Source organism: Peromyscus maniculatus, chromosome 15, assembly GCF_049852395.1.
Source record: "Peromyscus maniculatus bairdii isolate BWxNUB_F1_BW_parent chromosome 15, HU_Pman_BW_mat_3.1, whole genome shotgun sequence".
NCBI lineage: Eukaryota > Metazoa > Chordata > Mammalia > Rodentia > Cricetidae > Peromyscus > Peromyscus maniculatus.
This window is the reverse complement of record NC_134866.1, coordinates 72,258,704-72,272,398: the sequence shown is the minus strand read 5'-3', so window position 1 is coordinate 72,272,398 and position 13,695 is coordinate 72,258,704. Positions and strand designations below refer to the sequence as shown.

The following is a 13,695-nucleotide window of genomic DNA, read 5'->3' as shown; positions in this document are numbered from 1 at the left end:
TATGCACTTGAGAACAATTAAAGCACAGGAGCAAAGGAAACAGAGACAAGAGAGGATGTTAGAAAGTCAGGGGCTGGGAGTCCCAGACCCTGGGAAGCCTCTGGTCTTGATCCTGAAGACTCTGGGAGCTTTTAGTGGCCGTCAGCAAGAATAAATGCATGAAAACATTAAGAAGCCTTTGATCTGAGCCCATGGAAACTTTTTAGTTTGTGATATGTTTGTAATATGAGAAGGGATGAAAATAAAGACGGGGAGGGGGCTTAGTGCGCTGTTTCTAAAGTCACGTGACAGCCAGCTCAGTCAAACCCTGCCATCCCCTTGCCGAAGGGCTCTGACTCTGTATTTTCTAGACATGGGAACCGGCTAAACAAAGTTTGAAAAGTTGCTATTTATTATCTCTTCCTTTTCAAACAAATGAAGACTAGTTAATTACATGGGTAATACGCTTGAAGAAAATGAAGTGATGTGAATGTCGAGCCTGGCTCGTCCCTGGACCTTCCTCTCTACCATAGCAAGCACTGTACATCTGTATCTAAGTGGCCGACCGCACAGACCACTTCAAACTAAGTGCGTTTACCTGTCCGGTTTCTTCTTCCAGCTTCTCGTAAAGTTTGATGCTGTCATAGTGTATCTTCTTCAAGTTTATCCCGGGGTGAAAGTAAGTTGTTAAACCCGCCTTAAACAGAGAGAGGGAAGAAAAGGCTGGCATAAGTCGGCATTTGCACAATGTTGATAATTTCTCTGCTAAGCAGCGATGTAATGCTGCTGAGACATGAAGGCGTATAGCAGGGATGCAAGAAAGAACACATTGGTTGGAGACCCCAGAGCAGATGGCTCATCACAGGGTATGTGAAGCAACTTCAACCACTCAAGTGGACTGAGAGCCAGCCCACAGACGTGTCCACAAAGAGCCTAAAAACCACTAGGGAAAAGATAGGTGGAAGGTTTAGAACATATGCTGTTGTTGATTGTTTTTTTTTTTTTTATCTGAAATGCATGGGACCAGAAGTGTTTTGACTTTGAGTTTGGAGCCCAACAAGATGGTTCAGTGGGTAAAGGTACCTGCTAGCAAACCTGAGGAGCTCCATCTGCAGGATCCCCAGAGACCACTGGGTAATAAGGGAGGACCAACTCCTGCACATGGTCCTCGAATATTCATGGCACATGTGAGTGAACAAGTACATGCACACACACACACACACACACACACACACACACACACACACACACATAAATTAATTAATTCCTGGGCCGCGGTGGCACACACCTTTCATCCCAGTGCTTGGGAGGCACAGGCAGGTAGATCTCTGAGTTCAAGGTCAGCCTGGTCTATGGAGAGAGTTCTAGGAAAGCCAGGGCTACACAGAGAAATCCTGTCTGGAAAAACTAAAACCAGTAATTAATTAATTAAATGTAATTAAAAGCAAAAATATAGATTTTGAATTTTTAAATTTTGGATATTTGCATATATACAATAATGCCTTGTTATGAGAGCCCAGGTCTATATAAAAAAGAAATCTATTTGTTTCCTAGACACTTATTATATATACATTATATTATACAGTATTCCAAATAACTCTAAATAGGCAGCCCCTATACACACTCTTGTTGAATAAGTACTGATTAATTATTCTTTGGAAAAGATTGATTAATATTAGAAATGTTGTAGCCCCTTCCATCAACTCTGAGAGATGCAATGTAGCATCCAGACCAAGAATTCTAGGCAATTACACGAAGCAAGAGTTTTCTTAATTAAGTATCTGGGGTCTCATTTTTCAGCTAATGTATCTTGGGGAGCTCATCAGAACACATCTGTTCAAACTCAAATCCACTTAGGAATATTTATAACTTTCTCCTATGGGAATTTGGTTCTCTGAAACTAAAACTATTCCCATTAAAGTTGGTCAACCACCGTTTAGAAACCAGACGCTCAATGCTTCTATCTAAACTTGTCGAAGCATCTAACATCCACACAAGTGATGCTTCTGACAAGAATTCCATCCCAGTTCCTAAGCCATCTTGTAACATGGCTCTGGTAAGAGTAGGAAAATGTTTCACTACAGAAGGATTCCTGCCAGGGTCTCGGAAACATGGCCAAACACTCTTTTCCTTTCACATGTTTGATATTCAGTGTTGTGTGATATTTTGTTTGTGTTCTGACAAATAAAGCTTGCCTGGAGAGCAGAGGGTAGAGCTAGCCACTGGTTAACCATAGAGGCCGGGGGTGGGGGTGGGGTGGGTACATGCCTTTAATCCCAGCACTTGGAAGGCTCATGCCTTTGATCTCAGCACTTGGGAGGTTCATGCTTTTAATCCCATCACAATCGGGAGGTGAAAACAGGAATATAAGGCAGGTGGAGACAGGATCTTGGCCCTCTTTTTCATCTGAGGACTCGTAGAGATAAGAAGTCTCTAGTGGCTGCTGTTCTGCTTCTCTGATCTTTCAGGCTATCACCCCATTATTTGACTCCTGGTTTTTATTGATAAGACTAATTAAGATCATGCTTTAATTTAGTGTGTGTATGGACTTTCCTCATTCAATCAAGGAGCATCTCCAGCCTTCAGGTATCTGCCACTGACATAATTCTGTCTTCAATGCATCTTCTACCCATCAATTGAGAAAATGAATGCTCGTGAGTACTGGTTAAAGTTCTGACCCTGGAGATCCTGTAAGCCACAGCAGAGAGACAGAGAGAGAGAGAGAGAGAGAGAGAGAGACAGAGACAGAGACAGAGACAGAGACAGAGACAGAGACTGGGACTGACTTGAGCTTTTGAAACCCAAAGCTCACCCTAGTGACACACTTCCTCCAACAAGGCCACACCTTCTAATCCCTGTCCAGTAGCACCACTCCTTAATGACCAAGCATTCAAATATGTGAGCTTGAATAGGGGGCCATTCCTATTCAAACCACCACACCAGACCACCAGAAAGTTCCATTATCTACATCCATCTATACTGTATCCTCTGTTCCCCTACCCCAGAAACCAGGGGCTAATAAATTTTCATTTGAAAGAACCACATGGATTCATTAAAGACATTTAGCCCCGTGTACTTTGTTTAGGGAACAAATTCTTTTGGAAATGCTTAATCAAGAAAAAGTTAAATCTCTTACTGAAAGAGAATATCCATCTAGAAACAGTCCATGCATCTCTCTATTTGCTGGGACAGTCAGGAGTAAGCGAGTGGGTTTTTCTTAGCCGTAATAACTAGTTAGCAGTTTCTTATGTTGGCTTTTGTTTTTTCATTTGTGTTGAAAATCTAGAGCTATCCCTACCATGCTTCTACTGTGTTCAGATCATTTGAATATTCTTGCATACTGTCTACTGTTATTTAAACACCTGCTTTGTGACATTTGGACATGTGGAGTACACAATGTTTTTCTCTTCTGTGACTTCAACATGGATATAGTAAATGAAAAGTTTGAAAAAGGAGAAAAATACTGGTCTTAGCCTCCAGGCACATGGTTAAATGTCAAGCCACAGGGCAGGAAACATAAGAAGTAAAGGGACTGAAGAGATGGCTCATCAGTTAGGACTCCCAGACACGGGTAAGGCCAGAGAAGTCTTCATAGCAAGAGATCCTTGGACTCCAATGACTTGAAGAAAAAAAAAACAAAAAAACAATAGCAGTTGGTAGAGAAGGTAAAGGAAAGGCAGAGACAGAATCCTTCCTTTGGAAGCATAGCCCTTTGAAGCAGGGTGTGGCACAGGCTGTAATCTCAGTACTAGGGAAGTAGAAGCAGGAGGATCAGGAGTGCAAGGTCAGCCTTGGCTACACAGTGAGTTCAAGGCCAGCCTGGGCTACATGAGACTGATCCTGTCTCAAACACACACACACACACACACACACACACACACACACACACACACACACACACACACACAACCTTTGAGTAAGTTTAGAATTTGCAAATTCTTGTTGACATAAATTTAAAATAACAAGAAAGGAACGCTCTTCCCTAGAGTGCAATGACAATTACTAAGTAAGAGAATCATGAAAAGGTACTAGATAGTGGGAGTGTGTCCGAGGCTAACTCGTGGTGTTTTCCTGTCTTTCCGGGACCTCTGCTGCCTCAGAAACTCAGCCATTGGCCTAAACCATATTCCCAGTGGCCCAAATCTTTATTCATACACTATGCTCAGAACGTTTGCACATAACCACTAAAAATATTCTTATGCCTTTATTTACATATAACATGTAAACATAGGTTACTGTATTAATAGAGATCATAAAGCACACTAAATGAGCTTGGGGTGAGTGGAGCATTTTAAATAAATTTCATCTAACTTATTGTGCCAGAAAGGTTTTGGATATTAAACTCATGAATCACATTTTTGATAGAGTGTTGTGATTAACGTACTTCATTATTGAGCTCTGTACACACTGGATTAACCTTTGGAAATACAGCCTGATTCTAGGCTTGCTTTACATCCAGAATGGTTTATTTGTTTGCTTGTTTTAATTCCTTTTTGTTTTAAGCAGTCTGCCTGGGTAGCCCAGGCTGGCATTAGACTTTTCAATCTTCCTGTGCATTAGTTTCTTGTTGTTGGGAGCAAATACCAAACGGGAAGCCATTAGAGGAAGAAAAGGTTTATTTTGCCTTCCAGTTTGAGGATTACAGTCCATCCTGGTGTGGAAGGCGCAGAAGCGGGGTGAAGGCAGCAGCTGCCTCTGCCCTCAGGAAGCAGTTCTCGAGGGGTGAATGCTGGGTCTGAGTGTTCCTTCTCCTTTCCATTCAGCTGGGGCCCCTGGCCCGTGGCATGATGTGCCCCACAGTCAGGTGGGTGTTCCCACCTCGATTAACACAATCTAGCAACTTGTGCCCAGATGTTTGTCTTCTAGGTGTCGAGTCTGTCAACTTGACACATAGGGTTAGCATTTTTCCTAGGCCTCCTGTGCTTGAGACTGATTTCAGAGGCTAAGACAGCAGCAGATGCCTCTCAGTCCTGCATGGACCCAAGCAGAAGCAGTGTTTTCTGTGTTTTAAATCTCCTTCTCTATTTCAAGCACCTGTTACTGCAGTGACCTATACCAAGGTTTCTGGTGACCGCTGACTATCATGTTCTTGTCTCTCCATTCTTGCTACAACCTGGAAAGTATCATGCTCTTTGTATTTTAAATACATGGGAACTAATCCTACTGGAATTCCTTATCCGAAAAAATTTTTAACAGGTTAAAAATTGTATCTCTCACAAAGGAGAGACACCCCCACCCCTGGCCAGGAGATATCATTTAGTTTAGAAAAATCTAACCATAATATTCACATTTTTTTTCCTGTGATTTTTCGAGACAGGGTTTCTCTGTGTACTTTTGGTGCCTGTCCTGGATCTCGCTCTGTGGACCAGGCTGGCCTTGAACTCACAGAGATCTGCCTGGCTCTGCCTCCTGAGTGCTGGGATTAAAGGCGTGCGCCACCACTGCCCGGCAATATTCACATTTCTAACTAACTCTTTTAGCATACTCCCTTCCCAACAGGGCTGCTTTGCAAGCTAGCTACCACCCTCTTTAAAGCATCATGCTTGTTCACTTCTTTTTTTTTCTAGTGCTAGGGATCAAGACTGGAGCTTTGCACTTACTCCTAGGCAGGCACTCTACCATTAATGCACACCCCCAGACATAGCTTTTAAAACCTATATAACTGCTTTGTAGAAACCACCCATATCCCCTGAATTCCTAAAGATCAACACATTTGGAACATTTGCCTATTTGTAAAAGAAATACGTGTATAAAATTCACTACCCTTTTCATCATTGCCAGGTAACAAATCTTTCCACAGTGTGACACTCTGGACCTCAAACAACTCCTCTGCCTCTCCTCACAAACTATACTGCTTATACAAGTCTCAGTAAAGCTAGTCACAGTGATGGCCTCACATAGCAATCAAAGAAAGAGCCCAGATGAGCCCATCCTGCAGAGCCAACCTGCCCCCAGAGAATCTTGGGATCTTAAGCAATATGTCACACTGGGTGGCGGTGGCACACGTCTTTAGTCCCAGCACTCGGGAGGCAGAGTCAGGCTGATCTTTGTGAGTTCGAGGTCAGCTTGGTCTACAGAGTGAAATCCAGGACAGGCACCAAAACTACACAGAAAAACCCTGTCTCGAAAAACCAAAAAGAAGAAGGAGGAGGAGGAGGAGGAGGAGGAGGAGGAGGAGGAGGAGGAGGAGAAGAAGGAAAGAAAGAAAGAAAGAAAGAAAGAAAGAAAGAAAGAAAGAAAGAAAGAAAGAAAGAAAGGAAGAAAGAAAGAAAAGAAAAGAAAGAAAAAAGAAAAAAGCAATATGTCAATCACATCAGATGCTACTTGTGTTAGTAAAGTTTAATTTCTTTCCTATGTATGTAAATAAGTGGAAAGTTCTAGATTGTATTCCATCTTAGGTCTTCCATCCTGGGACCTCTTAAAGATGGTGCTGTGATATCATTCTTGGGAGAGTGGAGGAGCCTACTCTCCAAACCCACCTCTGATGGCATTTCTTGTGTACTGACGAAAGTGAGCAAGACCTCAGGATCTGCACTTAACTTTACTTTGAACATTCGGTCTCAGGTTGTGCCGACCTCCGGCCCTCACTTCCTGTTCCTTGCAGACACATCACAGAAGACATGTGGAACTCCAGGGATGCTGCCTTCATTCTCAATCTGTCCGTTTAGCGGGTGCTCCAACTCTGCACACTCCCAATCTGTTCCCAGATATGTCTGGGCTGAAAATCCTTGGCATGTGGAACTTCCTGATGCCATTCCTTACAGAGAAGGCTCATGGACTTGTTCCTAGGACAGGTCCTGCCCTGTCCCTTATTCCAAGGGGCACAAATGACCCAGCTGCTGCTGACTGACTCCACACCAAGTACACAACGGTTCCCCGTTTGGCTCTGCTCACTGTCTTGTCTACAGGGGGTGAGGACAGGGGGTACTTCACCCACTATTTTGCTCTCTCTTAGGGAAAAAAAAATATTTCACACAGATAATGTGATAGTTCACATAAGGGACTATCATCTTCAAATCTTTGCCTGCTTGTCTTAAAGAGTTCAGGCCAAAGTGTGGACCTTGTATTTAGTGGGACAGCTAGTGAAATCTCAGGGAATCCTGTAATCTGCTCTGAAATGCAAGCCATACCAAATCCCTGTCAGGGAATAAATAACCATTCCACTCGGTGTGTCTCTGCCTGTTGCCACTTAGCAGTCAGGAAGTGTGAGGCGGTTTAAGTACCATTTGCCTCAATTGCCTCTGTCTAAAGACTCTTGCCTGGTTAACCTCTAAGTCCCCCTGTACCCGTTTCCTACCCTGTTTGGTGTCCCTTCTGCAGCTGTCTGCCTAGCTGCTCCTTCTGCATTGTGGACTCCTAGCTTCTCTTTTCTTTAGGGCTCAGGTCCCTCTCTGAGTAGTCTCTGTGCCTGAGACCAGCTCCAGGAGGAAAGGACTCTTGTTTCCTCACTTCTGGGACCGACTGTGGTGCCCTAACATAATCCTTCTTATGGTGATATTTCATTTGTGCTGAAATGTGATTTTATTTGTATGTTAATAAATAAAGTTGCCTGGGGGGGGTCAGAGCTAATAGAAAGCCATAGCAGAAGTCTGGCAGTGGTAGCACACGCCCTTAATCCAATCACATGGCAGGCAGAGTCTGTGTGTTCAAGGATATAGCCAGTTTGGAGACACACACCTTTAATCTCAGTACCAACCATAGAGACCTGGAGGTCTGTATAGACAGACAGTGATGAGGAGGTCATGTGGTTGGGTTTACAACCAATGAGAAGGCAGAACAGAAAGTCAATAAAAAGACAGACACACAGGAAGTAGGTCTCTTTCTCAGGGGAAGGATGGCAGCAGCAGCGGGTGGTAAAAAGGCAGATTTAGTCTCAGCTCTTAGCTACTGCTCTGACCTCTTGGGCTTTTAACTCTGCATTTGACTCTGTGTTTCTTATTTAATAAGACCATTACATCTATGCCTTCTGTCTTGAGTGATGACAAAATGTATACCATGCTGGCTAATTTTCTGTCAACTTGATACAGGCTATAGAGGAGGGAACATTGATCAAGAAAATGTCTCCACAAGACAGGGCTGTAGGCAAGCTGTAGGGCAGTTTCTTAATTGGTGATTGACAGGAGAGGGCCCAGCCCATTGTGGATGGTGCCATCCTTGGCCCTGGGTTCTATATGAAAGCAGGCTGAGCAAGCCATGAGAAGCAAGCCAGTAAGCAGCACCCCTCCATGACATCCGCATCAGCTCCTGCCTCCAGGTTCCTGCTCTGCTTGAGTTCCTGCCCAACTGCATTTGATGATGATGCATTTGATTTGTTAAATGAAACTGGGAGTGAAATAAACTCTCCCCTCCCCAAATTGCTTTTGGTCATGGTGTTTCATCACAGCAGTAGTGACCCTAAGGCTCACCCTGAGGGAAAAATTAGAGGCGGTAGACTTGCATTTAGAAGGACAACGTGAGGTCTACACAGAAAATCCAGTTTAGGGATGTGAGACAAGCCTGGAGTGCAAGAGCGTCTGCAGACGTGAGGACGGCACCGGGAACCAGCGGAAGGAGACGCCTGTGCTGGGAAGATTGCTAAAGGAAAGTGATGGGATGCCCATCCCCCTACACACGCACTGAGGATGAGGGGTTGGAGGGAGAGGAGCTAGACTTGATGCTGTTTTTCTGGGAGCACTGGCTGACCAGTGGGATTAGAGACTGTAGCCAACTGAGCTTGAATCTGGGTAGCACTGTTCACCAGCATTCAGCTTTGGCAACCATTCTTATCCAGACACCTGGCCCGAGCTTCGGGTGTGTGCTGAGCATGAAGAGGCCTTAGGAGAGCATTCCTCTTTCCTCTCCTCATCACAGGAAAGCTGATTACGGAAAAAGATGGCAAATGAGACCAAGATCTTCCTCCAAATATGGATGGAAAGAAAGAAAGGAAGGAAGGAAGGAAGGAAGGAAGGAAGGAAGGAAGGAAGGAAGAAAGAAAGAAAGAAAGAAAGAAAGAAAGAAAGAAAGAAAGAAAGAAAGAAAGAAAGAAAGAAAGAAAGAAAGGTGGAAAGAAAGAAAGAAAGATGGAAAGAAAGAGAGACAGAGAGAGAGAGAGAGAGAGAGAGAGAGAGAGAGAGAGAGAGAGGGAGGGAGGGAGGGAGGGAGGGAGGGAGGGAGGAAGGAAGGAAGGAAGGAAGGAAGGAAGGAGAAAGAAAGATGGATGGATGGATAGATAGATAGATAGATAGATAGATAGATAGATAGATAGATAGACAGACAGATAGATAGCACATAGACAATCATATCATAGAATCTTCCTTTCCGATCCCTCACTGACTCAGGAGGGAGGGCCAATCCCATGCCAATCCAGGGCCTATACCTAGGCCATTCGCCAGTGCAGCCCAGGCAGCCTGCTTCACTAGAACAATGACATATGCTGACTACAGGATGAGACTGTCACAAAAATACGAAACAAAACCAACTCAGAAAATGGAATGCATCAGAAAATGGAAACTGGAGGAACTTTGTGGAAGTTACCAGGGCAGAAAACGTCAAAGCCAGGATCAGAATCCAGAATCCACATGTTCAACATAAAGGGTATCCAAATAACCATTTCCCACTGCCAGGAAGCGCACCAGTCAGGTGACAACACACTTTCTGGGGAGGTGAGGGGGTCCCACACTCTGAAGAGCTCTCTGTAGGAGCTGTGACTGGGAGGAACTGGTGTACACTTTGGGGTGTTTCCTTACTGCGTGCCAGGTAGAGCCAGCTGTGAGCTCCGATTTCTCCAGCAGGACCACATCTTTCATGCCGGCCTTGGCCAGATGATAAGCCAGACTCACGCCCACGCAGCCGCCTCCAATGATCACCGTCTCTGCCGTGTCCTTCCATTCTTGCGGGGAGGGCGGGATTTCCTGTCTGGAAGACAGCATTTTTTAACAGTGGTGACTCACTTGCAGATAGCAGGTCCAGTTTGCATCCGATTCCCTTGCTTGCCTGTCTCTAGAACTCCACACTTACAGGCTGCACATTTTGCACTTAGAAACCTGGGGCATCTGAACCCTGGCTAGGCAACCCACACTGAACATGGCTCAGGAAATGAGCACCGGGGGCAGTGGCTGCTTCTTTCTCGATCTAGACATCATTTTTACCATTTAAAAAACACATTCTGGCCGGGCGGTGGTGGCTCACGCCTTTAATCCCAGCACTCGGGAGGCAGAGCCAGGCGGATCTCTGTGAGTTCGAGGCCAGCCTGGGCTACCAAGTGAGTCCCAGGAAAGGCGCAAAGCTACACAGAGAAACCCTGTCTCGAAAAACCAAAAAAAAAAAAAAAAAAAAAAAAAAAAACCACATTCTGGCCAGCCGGTGGTGGTGCATGCCTTTAATCCCAGCACTTGGGAGGCAGAGGCAGGGAGATCTCTGTGAGTTCCAGGTCAGCCTGGTCTCCAAAGCGAGTTCCAGGAAAAGGCACAAAAAGCTACACAGAGAAACCCTGTCTTGAAAAACCAAAACACACACACACACACACATACACACACACACACACACACACACTCTGACTGGTCGGTGGTGGTGGCATGTGCCTTTAACCCCAACATTTGGGAGGCAGAGGCAGGTGGATCTTTGTGAGTTTGAGGCCAGTCTGGTCTATACAGAGTGAATTCCAGGGCAGCCAGGACTGAACAGAGAAACTCTGTCTCAACAAACAAACAAACAAACAAGTCCCCCCCCCCCAAAAAAAAAAAAAAACACTCACATTCTGGGGCTGGGCTCAGCTGATAAAATGCTCTTCAAGTATGAGGGCCCAAGTTCAAGCCTCAGGATCCACGCAAATGGCGTTAGGCATGTAGCCCTCACCTGAAATCTCAGCTCTGGTGAAGCAAAGACAAGAAGATTCCTGGGTCTTGCTGGCCAGCCTTCCTGGCCTAATCAGTGAGAGACTCTGCCTCAAAAAACAGTTTGGAGAGCAGCTGAAGAGGGCACCCAACCTCTAGGCTGCACATGCCCTCACCCCCACACACGCCTATTGATTTTAGTCTTAGAAAAGCCCCAGTCTTCATCCTCTTCTCTCTGAGGGCTCCCCAAGCTGAAGGGAGATGGATGGAGAAGTATCCTCCTCTTCTGGCTTCTCTAAGTCATCGGTTTGCAGAATGGTCTTCCTAGCTGCCCTGTGAGCTTTTTGAAGGCAGGCAGGGACAATATCATATTAGTCACTGGTCTCAGCCCCCTCCCAGTGCCCACATCCCATAGGTATGTCCAGTGAACACATCTGATCATTTTCATGACTTATTCCCAGCCCTCTCCGGGCATGCCTTCCCTACACAGGTCCCTAAAGGGTGGCGTTCTGGCATTGGCATTGCTCTTAGGGCAGAGGGGCTTGTTGGTCATTGCCTCATTTCCTCTTTTATTTATCGCATGCTTCCTGCCTTCCCGGGGTTGGACACACAGGGCCTCGGAGTTCTGAAGCTCACAGCAGAGGCAGGAGATGAAGCAAGTGAACTAGAAATGTGGGCCTCACAGCAACGAAGCACTCTTTGAGGGGAGGTGCGGGTGGCAGCAGCATCCATCAACAGGAAGGCATGAGGGGGCTGCATGAGGAAGGATAAAGGGGCGGAGCGTGAAGGCTCCCAAGCTGCAGGGGCAGCTGTGGGCAGTCAGCACAGGGAAGGGCTGGGCTCTGAAAGGCCACTGAGGCTGCACGCGGAGGGGCCTCAGGGGTGCATCTGGCTCCCCTAACACAAGACACAGTCAGTCCTGTGAAGCGTGACCACAGAATGTGATGGGTTAATTCCTTAATTCTTTCCTGGTCACCAGTCTCTTTATTCCATTAGTATCTCACATAGAAAGTCACGATATGAATTAAAAAGAATTCTGGGAAGATTCTCCATAGCGTATTTGGTGACACCAAACCAAAAGTTGTCATTTTAAGGATAAGGTTTTGTTGTTGTTTTGCTTGTTTCAAGCAGGGTTCCTCTGTGTAGCCCTGGCTGTCCTGGAACTTGCTCCGTAGACCAGGCTGGCCTCGAACTTAGAGATCTGCCTGCCTCTGCCTCCTGAGTGCTGGAAATAAAGGCGTGCGCCATCACTGCCAGCTTAAGGATAAGTTTCAAAGCGAGAACAAAGCAGTCTGGACCCTTCCCTCGGACCGACATGATAGTAACCGCTGTGCTTGTCTATCACACCTTATTTGGGAAAAGATGATACGTTTATCTGATGAATATTACATTGTTGAGCATCTTGTTGTCTAAATGCTAACCTGCCTTCAGAGTTTGCCAGACAAAACTCACACTTTCCACACAGGTTTAACGACATGGGGTGTGACTTTGTATTCAGACACACAATTTCAGGCTGACAGAAAAGCTGGAAAGCTTGTAGAAGGAACTCATAGAATTCTCTTTTGTGGCTGTTGTTCCCGGTTGGTTTTTGAGACAAGGTCTCACTTTCCACAGCCTGCGATGGCTTTGAGGTTGACATCCCGCCTCAGCCTCCTGAGTACTGGGACTTCAGGCTTTTACCAACACTTCAGCCTGCCTTACAGTTCTTAGAAGAGAAATGTCATCTGTGATGACTCAACCTTTCAGGACAGATGCATATGCCATATGAATATAAACACTCCACACACATTTTTAAAAAGCCTTTAATGTTAGACTGTATTTGTCTAATCAGTTTTGAACAACTTAACCCAAGGTCAACAACTTTCTATCTCCTTCGGTGTTCGGCGCAGTTTCCCAATTGTGATGCCTTCGCAGCACACAAATCTCTCTTGTGCGTTCCTTCACTTGGGGTTTGCAGCACCCCTGTAAGCCAGGCAGAGCAGGATTAGCATCCTATCTTTGCTGATGAGGAAACTGTGCTCAGCCAGCAGCTGCAGTGTCTTCCAGAACTCCCGTTCTGTGGGCCTTGCATTCCCAGAACCAGGAACCAGCCTGCACACCACAGGCGCCATGTAAAAAATCTGCCAATAAAGGCTGGCTAGATGCGACTCAAAAGCAGCCCTTGCACACCATAGGATGTAAAATGCAAGCGGAGTCAGTTCCTAATAATGTTTGTTGAGCGACTCTGTGAGTAGAAACCTCCCCTTGCCACCGTGGGTGACGTCAGCAATGACGTCAGGACGGGAGAGTCAAAGATGCTGTCCCGCTCTTGTACATACAGACAGATACTACAGGAAAATGCCATCTCACTTCTGCAGTTTCACAACCCTACTCTGGGAGCCAAGGAAGACATGGGAAACAAGCACCCACCCGAGGAGCATCCAGTTCTTATCGGAATCTCGCTGTCTTTGGGCAAGTTTGATGCTGTTTTTTGATCTTTCAAATGACCTAACCCTTTCCCTGACTAAAAAAAAAAAAAAAAAAATTAAGAAACAAAACAAAGCAGACTGTCATATTTGCCAAAACACACGTGCATTTAAAATGTCAGGTTCACGTTCTCTGCACTACCAGTCAACCCGAAGCAGTCTAATTGTTTATGAGTAGGCTGCTTAATTATATTATAGAATATTGATCAAATGAAAAACTATGCAGCCATTAAAAAGAATAAGGCAAATCAATTCGCCCTGGAATAGAATAAGCTCGGCGGCGTATTAATCATTGAAAACAAAACAGTGATGATAACAACCACCATCGGGTGCGAGTGAATCGCAGACAACAGCATCCAGCTGTTTGCGCACAGGAGACAGGCTCTTGCAGACATCCTCACAACTGCCCACTGCTGACCGGACAGGGGTTGGGGCCAGAG

The 13,695-nt window shown here is 45.5% G+C and overlaps 1 protein-coding gene across 1 annotated transcript in view; it reads right to left on the bottom strand.

The window, feature by feature from the left end:
• Dmgdh (dimethylglycine dehydrogenase) overlaps nucleotides 1–13,695 on the bottom strand; it is a 76,835-nt gene that overhangs the window by 62,560 nt on the left and 580 nt on the right. The window contains exons 2-3 of the mRNA XM_042261632.2: nucleotides 9,705–9,873; nucleotides 578–676 (exon numbers count right to left, since the gene is read on the bottom strand). Of these exons, the coding sequence (XP_042117566.2) occupies nucleotides 578–676; nucleotides 9,705–9,873 (268 nt within the window). The remainder of the gene's footprint in view (nucleotides 1–577; nucleotides 677–9,704; nucleotides 9,874–13,695) is intronic.